The following is a 14,291-nucleotide window of genomic DNA, read 5'->3' on the forward strand; positions in this document are numbered from 1 at the left end:
CAATCATCATCATTATCATCTCTCTCTCTCTCTACTTTCTCTCTCTAGAAAAGCTTCTTCAATCTGCATTATAAGGATCTTCCGACTTCCGCTTTGTGTTTTATGGATAGAATCAAACAGTTCTCAAGTTGTAAGTTCTTTATGATCATGTTTGTTTAGTATGCTGCTGTTTAACTTCGTATCGATCATGTGAATTCCATGCTGCTCTTTGATTATTTGTTGCTCTATCGAACTTTAGTGATTTCTTTTCAAATTTGAATTTGTTATGTGTGGCTATGGATTTATGATGGAGACAGTCTTGTTAATTTTGAAGTTGATTATTGTAAATTAATTTCCCCTTTTTTCTGGCTGCTTGGGTTAAATAGTTGTTTATTTGATTGTATAATTGGAACAAACTAGATGATTATTAGAAATTGGTACTATAATTCATCGTATCCACTTGAATTTGTAATGATAGCACAAGATGGAGTGGAAGAACACACTTATTTTGGTATTGGCTTTTGGTTAGCTATTCACAATTCACAAATGTATGTGTGGCCCAGTTACAATTGACCTAACTCTCCCCCTCAAGTTGGTCCATAAATGTGTTCTACAGAGAGATTTGGGAAGAAAATTCATAGTTCTTGAAGAAGTATCCGTTCTTGTCAACAGTGTGCTTTATTTTCTTGTGCTATATTGGACAAGCAATACTAATGGCTGGTCCGCTATCTTTATAGAGAACCGTAGGTTTCAGAATGATATAAACCATGTTCTGCATTAGATCCCTCATCTATAGTAACCCATATTTACCCAATGCATTGCCCTAAAATCAACTTCAAAGGTTGATTGTGCAACTATTTGCGGATTCTGACTCCTTGATGAGACAATATTCCCACCAACAAACAGACAAAATACCACAAGTAGAATGGTCATCATCATGATGGTCAGATTCATTGTTTTTCTTTCCCTTTTCGTCCACAAATCGTCGCATTGATTAATTGGTTTCTTTCTGAAAGTTTCACCATAGGTACAACTGAAATTAGTGCAGATATCACTGAATGCTCCTATTATGATCGTGCTGAACAAACCGAAACACTCTCTTAAGGTTGGATATCTTGTCTACAATTATCCCATTTGAAGTATCTCAGTCTAAATGAAGGCCCATTAGAAAAGTGAATATTCAGTCCTTGTCCCTTAAACTTTCTAACCTTCTTTCTCTACTGCACCAAATCATTTACAGATATAGTTCCTGCTACATGCCTTGTAGCTCAGCCAAATACTCTGCAACAGACTTAATTTCTTGATTCAATTTATGGAAAAAAAATTAGAGGCAAAATCCTAAGTATCATTCCTAATCTGGGTACATTTTTCAACCAGAATATCTTAGATTTCTAAGGAAATCATCTTAACCAGCACCAAAAATATTCCAAACAAGAATCCTCACTGGGAAAGTTGACTTGAAGGGAAGCCTGAGTGGCTCAAATACGTTCTATCTCTTTGCCCATCGCACACTCCTTTCCTTGCAGGTGGCTGTTGGTTAGAGCTAGAATCTCAGTGGGACTGAACATGTCATCTCCTTAATCCATTACATCAATGGTGTGCTCGACTGCTCTCCAAATATTCGAACTTCCTTCTACCTGGTTGATGATGTAGTCTGGTACTATGAAACATGATCGATGGCATCTGATTTGAAGGTCATAAACAATAGAGGTTTTACTGTAGCTGATCCAAATTGACTTCACTTAAGTGTAAACAAACTGGTGTCTGGTTTATGTTTATCAGCGATTGGAAATAGGGATCACATCCATAATGTCACAGTTCTTTTTCAAGGATTACAATCCAGAAAAAGAAGCAATAGCTTGTACTCTTTGTGTATCAATTAGTATCGTGATGATACCTTTTCCTCGAGGGCCTTTTTAGTTAATGCGAAGCTTATTGATGGATTATGACTAAATGTGGTGTCAGATTTTTTATTTACAAGTCTAGAGTTTTTAGCCGATCTCCATTTACTATGGTTACATATCTCATTTTGTCCGAGATTGAGATTCGGATGCAGGGTGACGGTTGCAGCGTGCTATACATTGTTGCTATCTCTGAAATTATGCCTTTTTCCTGTTGCTGTATTAGTTTCAGTTGATTGATGCATGCAATTTGTTTCTGGATTTTTCTAGCCTGTTGCGTTGTTAGTGTTTGCTATTAGCACTTAGCAGTATAACGGTTTTAGTTACTTCACCTTAGATGCTTCCAACTTTGGAGCACTTACAATCCCTTAGTATTTTGCAAATGACATTATACACACTCTCCCCTTTTTAATATCGAGTACTTGAGATGTGCAGTCTTATTTGTCTTGAGAACTGAAAGTCACAATATCCATTCATTTATCAATTTGAAAGAGGAATAAATCTGATAGAGGCTTAAGGGCAGTGTGGTACCAATATCAATCTTTAAAAAAGGCGATGTTCCTTTTGAAGTCTTTGGTATATGATGACCCTCCTTGTGTATTATCTACTAAAGTTTACTTGATTTCCCGTATCTGTATTGTTAGTTCCTGGCTGGCGCTACTTATCTTTTTAGATTTTTGTTATAACAGATTGCATATATCTTGAGATCTGACTAGTTTTCAATCTGAATGCTGAAGTTGAAGAATCTCATTTTGTTCAAAACCTGGTTCACTTGAGTGGAAACAAGCTTCATGGGTGATGGTCCTAGAGGAATACAAGTTTTCCCAGATCATTTCCAGTCTTCGACTTCTGTTGTAGAGACCCCTCAAACAAGAAGTTCGTCAATTTCGCGTGCAAAAATCGAATTTGAGGTATTGATGAGAAAAATCGAGCAATCTTATACATAGATCCGCTTTTCTCTTGACTGAATGGACTCGTAGTTACTTGAATTGATTCTATTTTAGTTGCTTTGATTTGCATTAGCTTAGCTCTAGCAACCATCTGTGGGCTAGAAGAAGATTTAGAAGTGCTGCATCAATGTTGAGCTTATTTAATCTACGGAGGCTATCTTGGGGAGCAGACCCAGATGTGCAAAAAAAGGTCGATACAGTACAACATTCTTCAACCCAGTTCGACATTTTGATCTATATTTTCTCTAAAAACTTCTGTTACTGTGTCGGACAGCTTGTATTATCTGCTGCAGAAGCAGAATCACTTCGATCAGAACTTGCTGATTTAGAGGAAAGAGAAGCTCATCTGAAAGCTCGGTAAGCTGTAGTGATACTTTCACTTGTAATAGCTATAGACCTTTCGTTTCTGCTATATAAACATGCCCACCATCCCTGCCATGTTTAAGTAGAAGAAGAAACAAACCTTTTGTTGCTAATGTACCATGAGAAATGATGGTTGAAGTATTTGGAAAAGCTAGAAAGAGGGGTTATGGTTTGTGAGGTGAACGTTCATACTAAGAAATGGATTGTTTCCCAAGGTGCTTTTGGTACCAAGGTGCTTTTGGTATGCTGGACAGGAGAAAACAAAAACTTCTTGTCCCATATTTGGTGATATATTTAGACTGGGACAGGGTAGGACCTAGTGGGACAAAAACGGGTTTTATGTCCCACCAAAATAGGTGGAACAAAAACCAGGACGATGGGATAAGATTGGTAAATTACTAAACTATCAATGTCAAATTAAAACCCTAAAAACGTCACTCTCGCTCATCCTGTTCTATCATGCCCCGTCTGTTTCTGTCCGGTGCCGTCTGTGTACCAAACGCACCTCAATTGCAGAAAAATGGAGATGTGCATATACTATTTCTGATACAAAGCAGGTGGGATAAAGAATTTCTGGTTAATATATTTTTTTGGTGTGTATAACTTCTGTGGGATTCTTCACTTTTCTTGTCTCTCTCATTGTGGCTTTTGTCTATGGAAAAGTGTGTTTCTTTTTTCCACTCAATATCACCTGTTACTTAATGCAGGTTGGAACACATCGACGAAATTCTTCGTTCTGCCCGTCTTTCTGGCTATTTACTGATGCGAACTGTATTTCCATCAACTCATTGCATATGTCTCTTGTATTGAGTTACTATTTTCAGTCTGCTAACTATTTTATGATGCCCTTGAACCTCATTTCACAGAGATGGACAGCACTACCTGGAGAGCCAGCTCCTCTTGACGATACAGAAGTTGATGACTGGCTTCCATGCTTTGTTGTTCTTCAAGGACCATGCATCTTCTTGTATTTTATGTCCACAGGTAATAACTCGCCTCTTGAGGATGTGGCTTTCGGTTTTATTCTACTCACCTTAATATTGCTTTGGCAGTACAAGTTTGTAGTAATTTCTGTCACAAAACTATATATAGACACACATACAGACATAATTTAACAGGCAAACTCATCCCATTAGATCCATGCCTCTTCCTTTGAAGGGAAACTTGTGCCACTCAAGTGTAAGAGTATTCTGTAATTGGTGTTTCACAGGGGAAAGAGTCCTTTTCCAGCTATATTTGAGTTCTTGATTTAACAAGATAGTGCATGTTTATAACATGGGCAACAGGGCAAGTGATCTTATGATGCTTTTTCTTTAGGGTAAAATGCATCTTTATGCACCAAAGTGTGGTTTAGTTCCTATTTAGTCTAACTTCAATTGGAGCAACAAAGCAATGATCTTGTAACATTTGATGGCGTAGGTACCTTCTTATGAAAGGGTTACGACGAAGTGGGCGATAAAATTGACATCCATGTCATCAAATGTTACAAAATCAGTAGGTTACCGGTCAAAATGAGTACAAAATAAGAATTTTTGACACTTTATTACATTAAATAGGAACTTTTGAAACTATCACATTGATCGAGAAAAAAAATCTTGGTTACACTAAATAGGAATCAAGGCAAATTCCGTTGCATTTTAATGCATTATGCTCTTTTTTTTTTATGCTTCCTTAGTCCAAAGAAGATTTCCAGTTTTTGGGATGATCCATGTGACCTATTTATCAATATAATAATACAAAATCATTGATTGTATTAATTTTGGTGTAGACGATTCTTCCTTTCTTGTCATTGTTGAAGCCTAATTCAAATAGTTGGCTAATACCCGAAAACACTTTTATCAAACTATGCATCTTTATAAATTTGCGATTTTCATAAGCCACGTTCGTGTCAAGCTATTGCAGACATAAGTCCTCAAGACTCCACCCTTTTGTCCGATGTTGTGGAAGTAGGGCGTATGCCATGTCTTACTCAAGAAGAAGGGCAAACTCGATATTCCTTTTACATAGTAACTCGCCATGGATTGAGATACGAATGCTCAAGTGCTTCAAAATTGCAGGTAACCATGCCATACCCTTGAAATTTCCTCTGTTTCAGATGCGGTTCTTTGGTTGAATTACCTTAAATGAGTTTTTAATTAGAAACATGACCTTCTAAATTTTTTTTTAACTCAATGACCATCATTAGACCTGCTCCTGGTGTTAAACAGCCCGCTCTAAAAAAACTGGTATATTTAGGTATATGGGCCAGGTTCAAGGGAAAACCCTAGTAACCGTGTTCATTTGTATGGTATGCACATGTGCTTACAAGTAATTTATAAGTAATATTTACAGTATGCATGTGCATAGAAACTAGAAAACATCTTCGGTTACTTGTATGCACATATGCATATCATACAAATGATCGGTAATTAGGGTGTTCCTCAGTTTTCCATTTTTGTAGGGGTTTTCCCCATAACCTCACTCTTAGGTATATAACCTTAAATGATATTTTAATTAACTCCATGACCTTCCCATGATGCTTATTGTTCTTTTATATTTTGAAATGGCAAAGCGGTTTGTGATGCTTAAATGACCGTGTCTCTTTTCCTTTAATTTAAATGACACAATTTGTGGAACACAGACTACTTGGCGAACCCCGTGATTGAGTGCACCAAGGCAAGACCCCTTGGGTTTATGAGGATTGAAAAGGAAGTCTTTGTATGCATGCATCATTTTGATTTCCATCGATCTTGACATTAAATGAGTTTTCAGTAAGAGCATGACCTTCTAAATGTTTTCTTAGCTCAATGGCCTCCATCTGACCTGCCTCTAGGGTTATACAGCTGGTGTAAAACAGCTTGCCCGTGTAAAAACTTGAAACTGTTTGGTTGGTTTTTCATTAAGTCCTGTATGGATAAAATTGTCTGTGTGGATTAATTTGTCTGTATAGATTGGAAAAGTTTTTTGATAGATGGAAGAAGCGTGTTTTTTAACTGGGAGGGACAGATTTGGAAAAAACTTGGCTTTCTGCATAAAGCTCCACCTAGAAGCTTACTAGATAAGCCACTTTTTATATCATTAAGCCACTACCAAACAGTATTGTAATAGCTACCGAATGAGTTGTAAGTCCCATTAAGCTCATTAAGCTACTAACAAACAGGCCCTTAGTTTTGTAGAAGGTCGGTAAGCTAAATAACCCTATTGTGCACACTCGTTATAGGGGTGTATTCAAGCCATGACTGAACTTGTCAGCTCATTAAAAACATGGCTGAGGCAGGTTAGCATCTATCCTGCCAAGCTTGGGCTTGATTTACTTACAGCTTAAGGTCGTGCTTGTAAAGGTTTTGGTTCCTATGGGGTCGTGTGGACTCATATAAACTCAGTTCTTATTGATCCTTATCAATTACAAGTAAACTCTCAAGTAAAATCCGAAATAAACCCATCTAGCATACTTACATTTAGGGACCATTTACCAAACGCTTACCCAAGTAAGCACTTACCAAGTTATATTACCTTACCGGATGAATATGGGAAGGACCAATAATCTTACCCGGTAAGAGCGAATGAAGGACCGAAAGTCTTACCCAATAAGTAAGGGCGACGACACTTAACACGTGTAGCGCTTACCGCGTAAATTGTTGCATACGATACCGTTTTGGTGGACTAACATCTTATCCGGTAAGTAAGTGATAGTGTTGAATTTTGCTGGTAAACAACTACCCAGTTACCCGGGTAAGCATTTGGTAAACGACCCCTTGGAAGTTAGAAGTCCTCATAATGGTAAGATCACAACTATAGATTAAACTAAGGGCTGTCCGGAAGCGGCTTAATGAGTTGAATGGGACGCACGGCTTATTAATTTGGTAAACCATATATGGTAACCACCATATAAAATTATTAAATAGCATTTAGGAGCAATTTGTCCAGCCCAATTTTGTAGGGGATAGTTGTGTACAGACAACTTGTCAAATGTCAAGTTCTGTCAGATTCTTTTGTCCGTCTGGTCCTGTCCGGTCTGCATATCAAACGCTACCCCTCTTGTACAAGTCAGGGTCTTCAATAAAACAACTGATGTACTCTTCGGGGGTATACTAGGCCAGTTTGGTTTGTTTCAGAGCCGGTCCTCAAGATCGTTTACTTTGTTTCAGGTGGATGCTTGGTTGATGACATTGCAAGAGGAGTGTAAAACGGGACCAGATTCAAGCACGATCGATAATTCACCCGAGATATGTAACAACAATTTGTGCCAAATGTAATGGTATAAGATTGATTTTAGATTGGTTGATGAAGCCATTGTCACCAATGTCTATTAATTTGTACATATATAATGCACCCTACCCTTTTAGTAATTCAATAACTTCATGTTGTAAATTCCATCATTTTTGTTTCTAGAAGTAATAAACTATTGGTGATCCAGGCTTTCCGGTTAACATGGTGTCACGTATGAAACAACACATAAAAAATGGTTTGTTAGTTTGTATAATTTATTGGGTTTGCAAATATTGAGCGTCTGAACCACAAGGGTGGTGCCTGATTGGTTTGAGCTTGACCCCAAATGTCAAAAGTACCAGGAGGTCCTAGGTTCAAATCCAAGGAGGAATAAAAATCCTCTTGTGGCCACGGAGGTTCAAATGTGGTGACTCCGAGCTATCTGCAAAGCAGGTGGTCGTCCTGGGATTAGTCGACTCGCATAGTGGGTTGGATATCCAGGTTAATCAAAAAAAATAATATTGAGCGTCTGTGTGTGTGTTAATTATTAATCTGATGATAATTAGATGATTATTCGATGGTAACCGGATTCGATCGGTTTGGTATTGTTGGATTTTGAATTGTTATCTATGAATCAACCAATCAAATTTGGATATTAAAATTTTGAATCCAATCCAATCCAATCTGATTCTCATTCTATATCTAATTATAGTTGGTCGACTCTAATTGAAATGATCATTATAATTGAATCATATAACAAACGTGAACAGTCTCTTTTAACTACTCCTTTTTAACCATGAAAAATCAAAACTGTAGTTAAATATTAAAGACTATAAGAGGCAGCTTTAAAATCGTTAAGAGATAAATCTTGTTTGGCAAAAAAAAAGTCCATCTCTTAATGGTTCTAAAATTATCTAAATGATTTTGCATCTTGGACCTCCCTTAACCATTCAACACCCTAATTTCATTGTAAACAATTACCAAACAATTATATTTCATTTTACACTATAGCATGAGAGCCTCTTAATCATTTTGATCACTTAATTATTCTACACCAAACCATTCAGCAACTACCAAACAACCATTTAAAACCCAAAACTTTTTTTTTTTACCAAACTATAAAACTCAATTTTAAGTTACAATTTACAATTTTTGGATCACATCCAAACATTCCCAAAGTTAGGCATGAAGGGGTTTTATTTTAGTTATTGATATCGGATTGAAAGCATTTAAATAACTCAACTCAGTGTTTACAGTTTGAAAAATCTCAATCCAACCCAAGTACCCAACTTATACCGTGCGGGTTCGTTGGGTTAGTTGGATTGATATTTTAGTACATCAAAATATTATTCTAATCTTAAATACGTTGTTTTCTCTAATCATAATTCATTTTTCATTATCAATTATTTGATATAGTTTATCCATACTCGTTAAATCTGAAATATGTAACATTCAACTACTTTTCTCAATTTACATATATATGTTCATATTTACTAAACATACATACAAAGGAGTTGTATACAGATGATGAAGAGATTGAAAATATATGTATATAAAGAGAGTATGTGATGATCTAATTACTTAATGTAATATTAATAGGGACTTAATAATCATATTCAATCCAAAAAAATAAAATGATATCGGGTTCATTAAGTTGGTTGAGTTCAAATAATTATAACCAATCACACGGGTGGTGTCCGATTGGTTTAATCTTGGGCTCAAAATGTCAAAAGTGTCTGGAGATCCCAGGTTTGAATCCAAGGAGAAATAAAAAATCCTATTGTGACCACGAAAGTTCAAATGCGGTGACTCTGGACTACCTCGTAAAGCGGGTGGTCGTCCTGAGATTACTTGGTTCGCATAACGGATTGGATATCTAGATTAATAAAAAAATGATGGGAACCAAATTTTAACTCAATACTTACCATTTAAAAATTTTACAACTTGATTAGACATTGAACCGGTTGAGTTGTGTTTTTTTTAACAGTCGAATGAATCCGAATACGACGTCATAAGGCGTTAGTTAGAGAGAACAGATCTGACGGTACATGTAATGTACATGGATCTGATCGGACGGTGGATATGCATTCATCCTTATTCCGGGATGGCCCACTAGTTCGGATCTAACGGTAAATGTAAGCGTTTCCGACCACCAAGTCACCAACAATCACAGACATTCTAAAAATAGTAGTCAAAGATTGTGTTTTGACCTTCCAAAAAAAATGATCAGAAAATTTACATAAAAACCCATGCGGTTTACATCTTTACATATTAAACCCTTGATTTTCATAGCATGAACAATAGCAATTCTTCAATTCTCGAACCATCAAATACTTTCTTTGTACCAAAGTTTTCTCACTACACATTAAGAAGCATCTCTCCATCATAACCTTAACATAACACCAAGTTTACAGCAAATCTATCTTGTGAAAATCATCTGATATTTCAAATATTTAATTGATCAATAAAACTGTATGCACTGTAACTTATAATTTGGTTTATTTTACTATATTTTGATTATTGTTACCACTTCATGGCTTATATTGTCAGATTGGACTTGCTCAAACAATTAGAAATTGCTGTAACCTTTTCCACAATCACCATCACCTCTGCCCTGCCATAATCACTACTTCCTCTTCCACTGGCAGTTATCAGATAAAATCAATAAACAACATTTAGAAGCAACTTGTCCAACTGATACTACTTCCTCTTCCACTGGTAGCTACCATATAAAATCAATAAACATTTAGAGGCAAATTGTCCAACTCATTCGTTTTCTAGTTCTACTCATGTCAAACACCTGACATACAACTTGTCATATCCAGTTTTGTCATATTCTCTTGTCAGGCCTAATCATGTATGCGTACCAAACGATATCTTAGTTATACATAGAGTCTTGTAAAACATTAACAATTTTGACAGTGAGGAAAATAATCAAAAATTAGAAATTATTTCTAAAATATTGAGATTTCTTGCCTAAGATAACAAAAAGTAAATCCCACCTCCAAATGTAACTATTTTAAGAGTTGATGGATATAATTGCAAGTTGATGCAAACCTCAGGGGGGTCTTTTTAAAATTTTCCAAATTGCTGCCATAAAATCCTTTCCTCCATAACTAAACCAAACCAACTGACCCTCTCTATACTCCATTTCGCTCTATAAAAAACCCCCCTCTAAAAGAGAGCTTCTCGATTCCATTTTCATTTCGAATTTATAAGTTTGATTTGTTCATTCTGTTCTGATTCATTGATCGATCGAGAAGGAGATGAGTTCTAAAATCTACAGATCTGCTTCACGAGCTGCTACGTCTCTTCTCTCTTCTACCTCCAAGCACAAGCATCATGTGGTTTCCGGTGAGTTTTAATTTTGTACATTTTTCGATTCAAATTCTGTTGTGTTATTGAAGTTTGAATTGGATATATATTGTGATTTATGTGTGTAGACAGTGTTGTATGTTGTACATTGTATGTTATTGTGCGTGGATCTGGTGAATCGCAATTTTTAACGATGATTTGGTTACTTGTTCTTGGATTACCGTAAGCGTAAGATGAAGATAGCTTAGAACTCATTGCCGCTTTGGGGTTGAAGTTGAAGATTTTGATTTATATGTGTTGTATATTGTACATTATCGATTGTGGATCTGGTATTACGATGATTTTGATTGAATTATCGTAAGCCGAAGATGAATTGCTGTAGATGACTGAAATCTGTCTTAATGAATAGCTGTAGGAATTGACAGTATCTGAGTACCAGATTGTGAATATTGATAATATTTAGCTTGTGTATGCGTGTAGTTAAATAGATTTTGATATGTTCATGATCAGTATGTTTATCTGTTGGATCGATGAGTGTGGATACGTTATGTAGAGAAATCTGTTTGTGTTCAAATTCTAGATACGATGTGAAATTTACTTTGTTTGTTCTTCTTTTACTTGTAGGACGAACAGTAGCTTCTGCAGCAACAGTTTCCTTCAAAGGAACGCTGCCGGCTCTAGCTTCCATCAAGAGAGATAACACCGGCAACACATGGATTGCTGGAGCTCTTGCGCTACCTGCTGCAGGTTTGAACTTTTGGATTCTATGATTTTTTTTGAGTTCATTGTCTTCCTTGTGGATTGTTGACAATTGATGCTCTTTTTTTGTATGTAATTCATTACAGCATATATGCTTCAGGACCAAGAAGCAAATGCAATACAGGTATTCGATCAATTGTCAATTTCTTTTTGTTACTAAGACAGAGACTGACCTAGAAAAGTTTGTAAGTGGTGGCAACATGTGCCATCGTATATTCTTGATCCATTAAGACGGAATTATGAAGTGGTGGGCCACGTGTCATCGTATGTTCTTAACTAGATCCGCCCGTGATTGTTAGCATGACAATACTATCCTTCTATCTCACTTTTGCTATAACTTATCTTCAAAGAAAAAGTGATTACTTCTCTTGCCTGTGCACACAGATGGAGCGCACGTTCATTGCTATCAAACCTGATGGTGTGCAAAGAGGACTGGTAACTTTTTTAACCCTCATATTTCCTCGATATATATATAGAGGCCGGTTTAAATAAGAATGTTAAATATCGTGATAATAGCAAAAGAAGTTTTCATACATGAATATATTGAAAAATCCTAAATAACATATATCTGAAGATTTGGGAACTGATGTTATATATCATCCACATGGACATGGGTTACTTATTGATCTTCAAATAAAAGTTTTCCTATACCTTTTCACCATATTTAGCTTTCTTATTTGAAATTATCACCATATATATAATGAGGTTCAGGGAAAACCACCAAAAAAAGAAAAAAATAAGGAATATCCTAAAAAGCATTCATCTATACGGTGTGCACATGTAATTACAAGTAATTTGTCTGGTATGCACGTGTGCATACACATGCAAACGTACATAGAAACCAGGAAACATCTTCAATTACTTGTATGCATATGTGCATATGGCATAGATGAACGGTTATTAGAATGTTCTTCAGTTTTTCATCTTTTTACGGTTTCCCCTTAACCTGACCCTATAAATATATAGGTGTATATCAAACTTGCACCGTATTATTGAGATTTGAGCTTTCTTGTTTAACTTCTAGATTTCGGAGATTATAGCCCGGTTTGAATGTAAAGGGTTCAAACTTGTAGCTATTAAACTTGTGGTACCTTCAAAGTCCTTTGCCCAGAAGCATTATCATGATCTCAAGGAAAGGCCATTTTTCAATGGCTTGTGCAACTTCCTCAGCTCTGGCCCTGTTCTTGCGATGGTATCTTAATTTCCTCACTGTTTTACCATCCATGCATGCACTACCTTGTGAACAAGTTAACAAGCAACCTTAATTACACCATTAATTATGGTTCACTTAAGCAGGTTTGGGAAGGAGAAGGTGTAATTAGATATGGCCGTAAACTTATTGGAGCCACAGATCCATCGAAATCAGAACCTGGAACCATCAGAGGAGATTTGGCCATTGTTGTTGGAAGGTACGTTAGATTTTTAACATTAAATACATAGCATTATTTAAAAATTTCATGTTTTATGATTCATATGCATTTGACCAATCATTGTAGACCTGCAGTATCACATAGGAGTCGTATGGTATTGTATTATGACTTACGAGTCATAGGAGTCTCACGTTGGTTAAACAATAATACGTGGGCCTATCTTCACTGAAACAATAATACCTAGGCCTATCGTCACTGAAACAATAATACGTAGGCCTATCGTCACTAAAACACATAACTCTTACAATCACACACTATAACACAACACACTAAAATCCACTACACATCTTTTTAGACCCCCATGACTACCAGAACTCCAAATATAGAAGCTTTTTTCAATTTACACACAAGAAAATTGTGTTTTAATTGTCAGTTGAAACAAACATAACCTTCATTTTTGTGTTTTAGTAGTGGGTTAGAACAAACAAGACCTCCATTTAGACCATCTCCAACCCACCCCACTAAAAAAATTAAAATGTGGACTATAAATACACACTAAAACTAGAACACAAAAAACCCTCCCTCACAGAAAATGCCGAACACAAAAATGTCAGCCATTTGAAGCAAAATGACGGACAAACCCATTTATACTGGCCAATTGAAAATACCATTTTGTTGAGTTGGGCAATTGTTGGTTTAATTCAAGTGGATAGACTCGTGTATGTGTTTTTTACGTTAAGAAAGAACACATAAATTTGAACTTTCTCTAGAACACGTTTTTATTTCAAATATAAATACAACAATGATATGACAATAAAAGGTATAAATAAGATTACCTAATATTTTTTATGTGGTTAAATCTTTATTATAGTTTAGTCACGGGTTTGTTTATGAGTTTTTGAGGTTTGGTTTTGCAGGAACATCATCCATGGAAGCGATGGTCCAGAAACCGCCAAGGATGAAATCAGCCTTTGGTTCAAACCAGAGGAGTTAAGTAACTACACCAGCAACCAAGAAAAATGGGTCTATGGAGTCAACTGATCCACACAATGGACAACTCAAATAAACACTTCAATTCTACACCACCTACCTCTTTATGGGAATTTATTTATTTAATTTTTAAAAGCAAATCATCCATAAATAAAAAAAAATCCTTGTCTTTTCAAAATTATAAAAGCATCTATTTTTTTTAAAGTGCCTATGTATTGCTCAATTGTCATTGTTACTGTCCGTATTTGAACCTCGGGGGTGTTTAAAATTGCTTATAAAAACAATTTATTGATTTATTTCGGTGTGGTATAGGTAATAGGCATTTTTTAGTATTTGGATAAACAGCTTATACCGGTGTCAAACCGGTAATAAGGAGTTTTTGAAGAAGTTAAACCATTCTAATTTATAATAAGTTGATAAAGACTTTTGTAGAAAAACATAAGTTGTTTCAAATAAACAATCTCAAGCACCCTCTT

General features: G+C 35.9%; 1 protein-coding gene across 1 annotated transcript; it reads left to right on the forward strand.

Annotated features, from left to right (window-relative positions):
* Positions 1-13,905, forward strand: LOC112529255. The gene is made up of 15 exons (XM_025140437.1): positions 1-130; positions 2,618-2,791; positions 2,904-3,020; positions 3,105-3,187; positions 3,901-3,964; positions 4,060-4,177; positions 5,096-5,250; positions 7,321-7,373; positions 10,665-10,735; positions 11,321-11,443; positions 11,542-11,579; positions 11,840-11,890; positions 12,480-12,647; positions 12,752-12,864; positions 13,743-13,905. Exons 2-15 carry the CDS (start codon positions 2,672-2,674, stop codon positions 13,864-13,866), a joined length of 1,398 nt encoding a protein of 465 aa, XP_024996205.1. The 5' UTR covers positions 1-130; positions 2,618-2,671; the 3' UTR covers positions 13,867-13,905.
* Positions 13,906-14,291: the final 386 nt, after the last annotated feature.

This window comes from Cynara cardunculus, assembly GCF_001531365.2.
Source record: "Cynara cardunculus var. scolymus isolate 2C chromosome LG 16, CcrdV1, whole genome shotgun sequence".
NCBI lineage: Eukaryota > Viridiplantae > Streptophyta > Magnoliopsida > Asterales > Asteraceae > Cynara > Cynara cardunculus.

What these genes read in the sequence shown, in the direction of transcription:
- LOC112529255 (XM_025140437.1), top strand. Translation starts at nt 2,672, where the DNA reads ATGGGTGATGGTCCTAGAGGAATACAAGTTTTCCCAGATCATTTCCAG. An exon ending in GTGCAAAAATCGAATTTGAG is followed by an intron (nt 2,792 to 2,903) that starts GTATTGATGAGA and finishes GATTTGCATTAG; the next exon opens with CTTAGCTCTAGCAACCATCT. An exon ending in CTTGTATTTTATGTCCACAG is followed by an intron (nt 4,178 to 5,095) that starts GTAATAACTCGC and finishes AAGCTATTGCAG; the next exon opens with ACATAAGTCCTCAAGACTCC.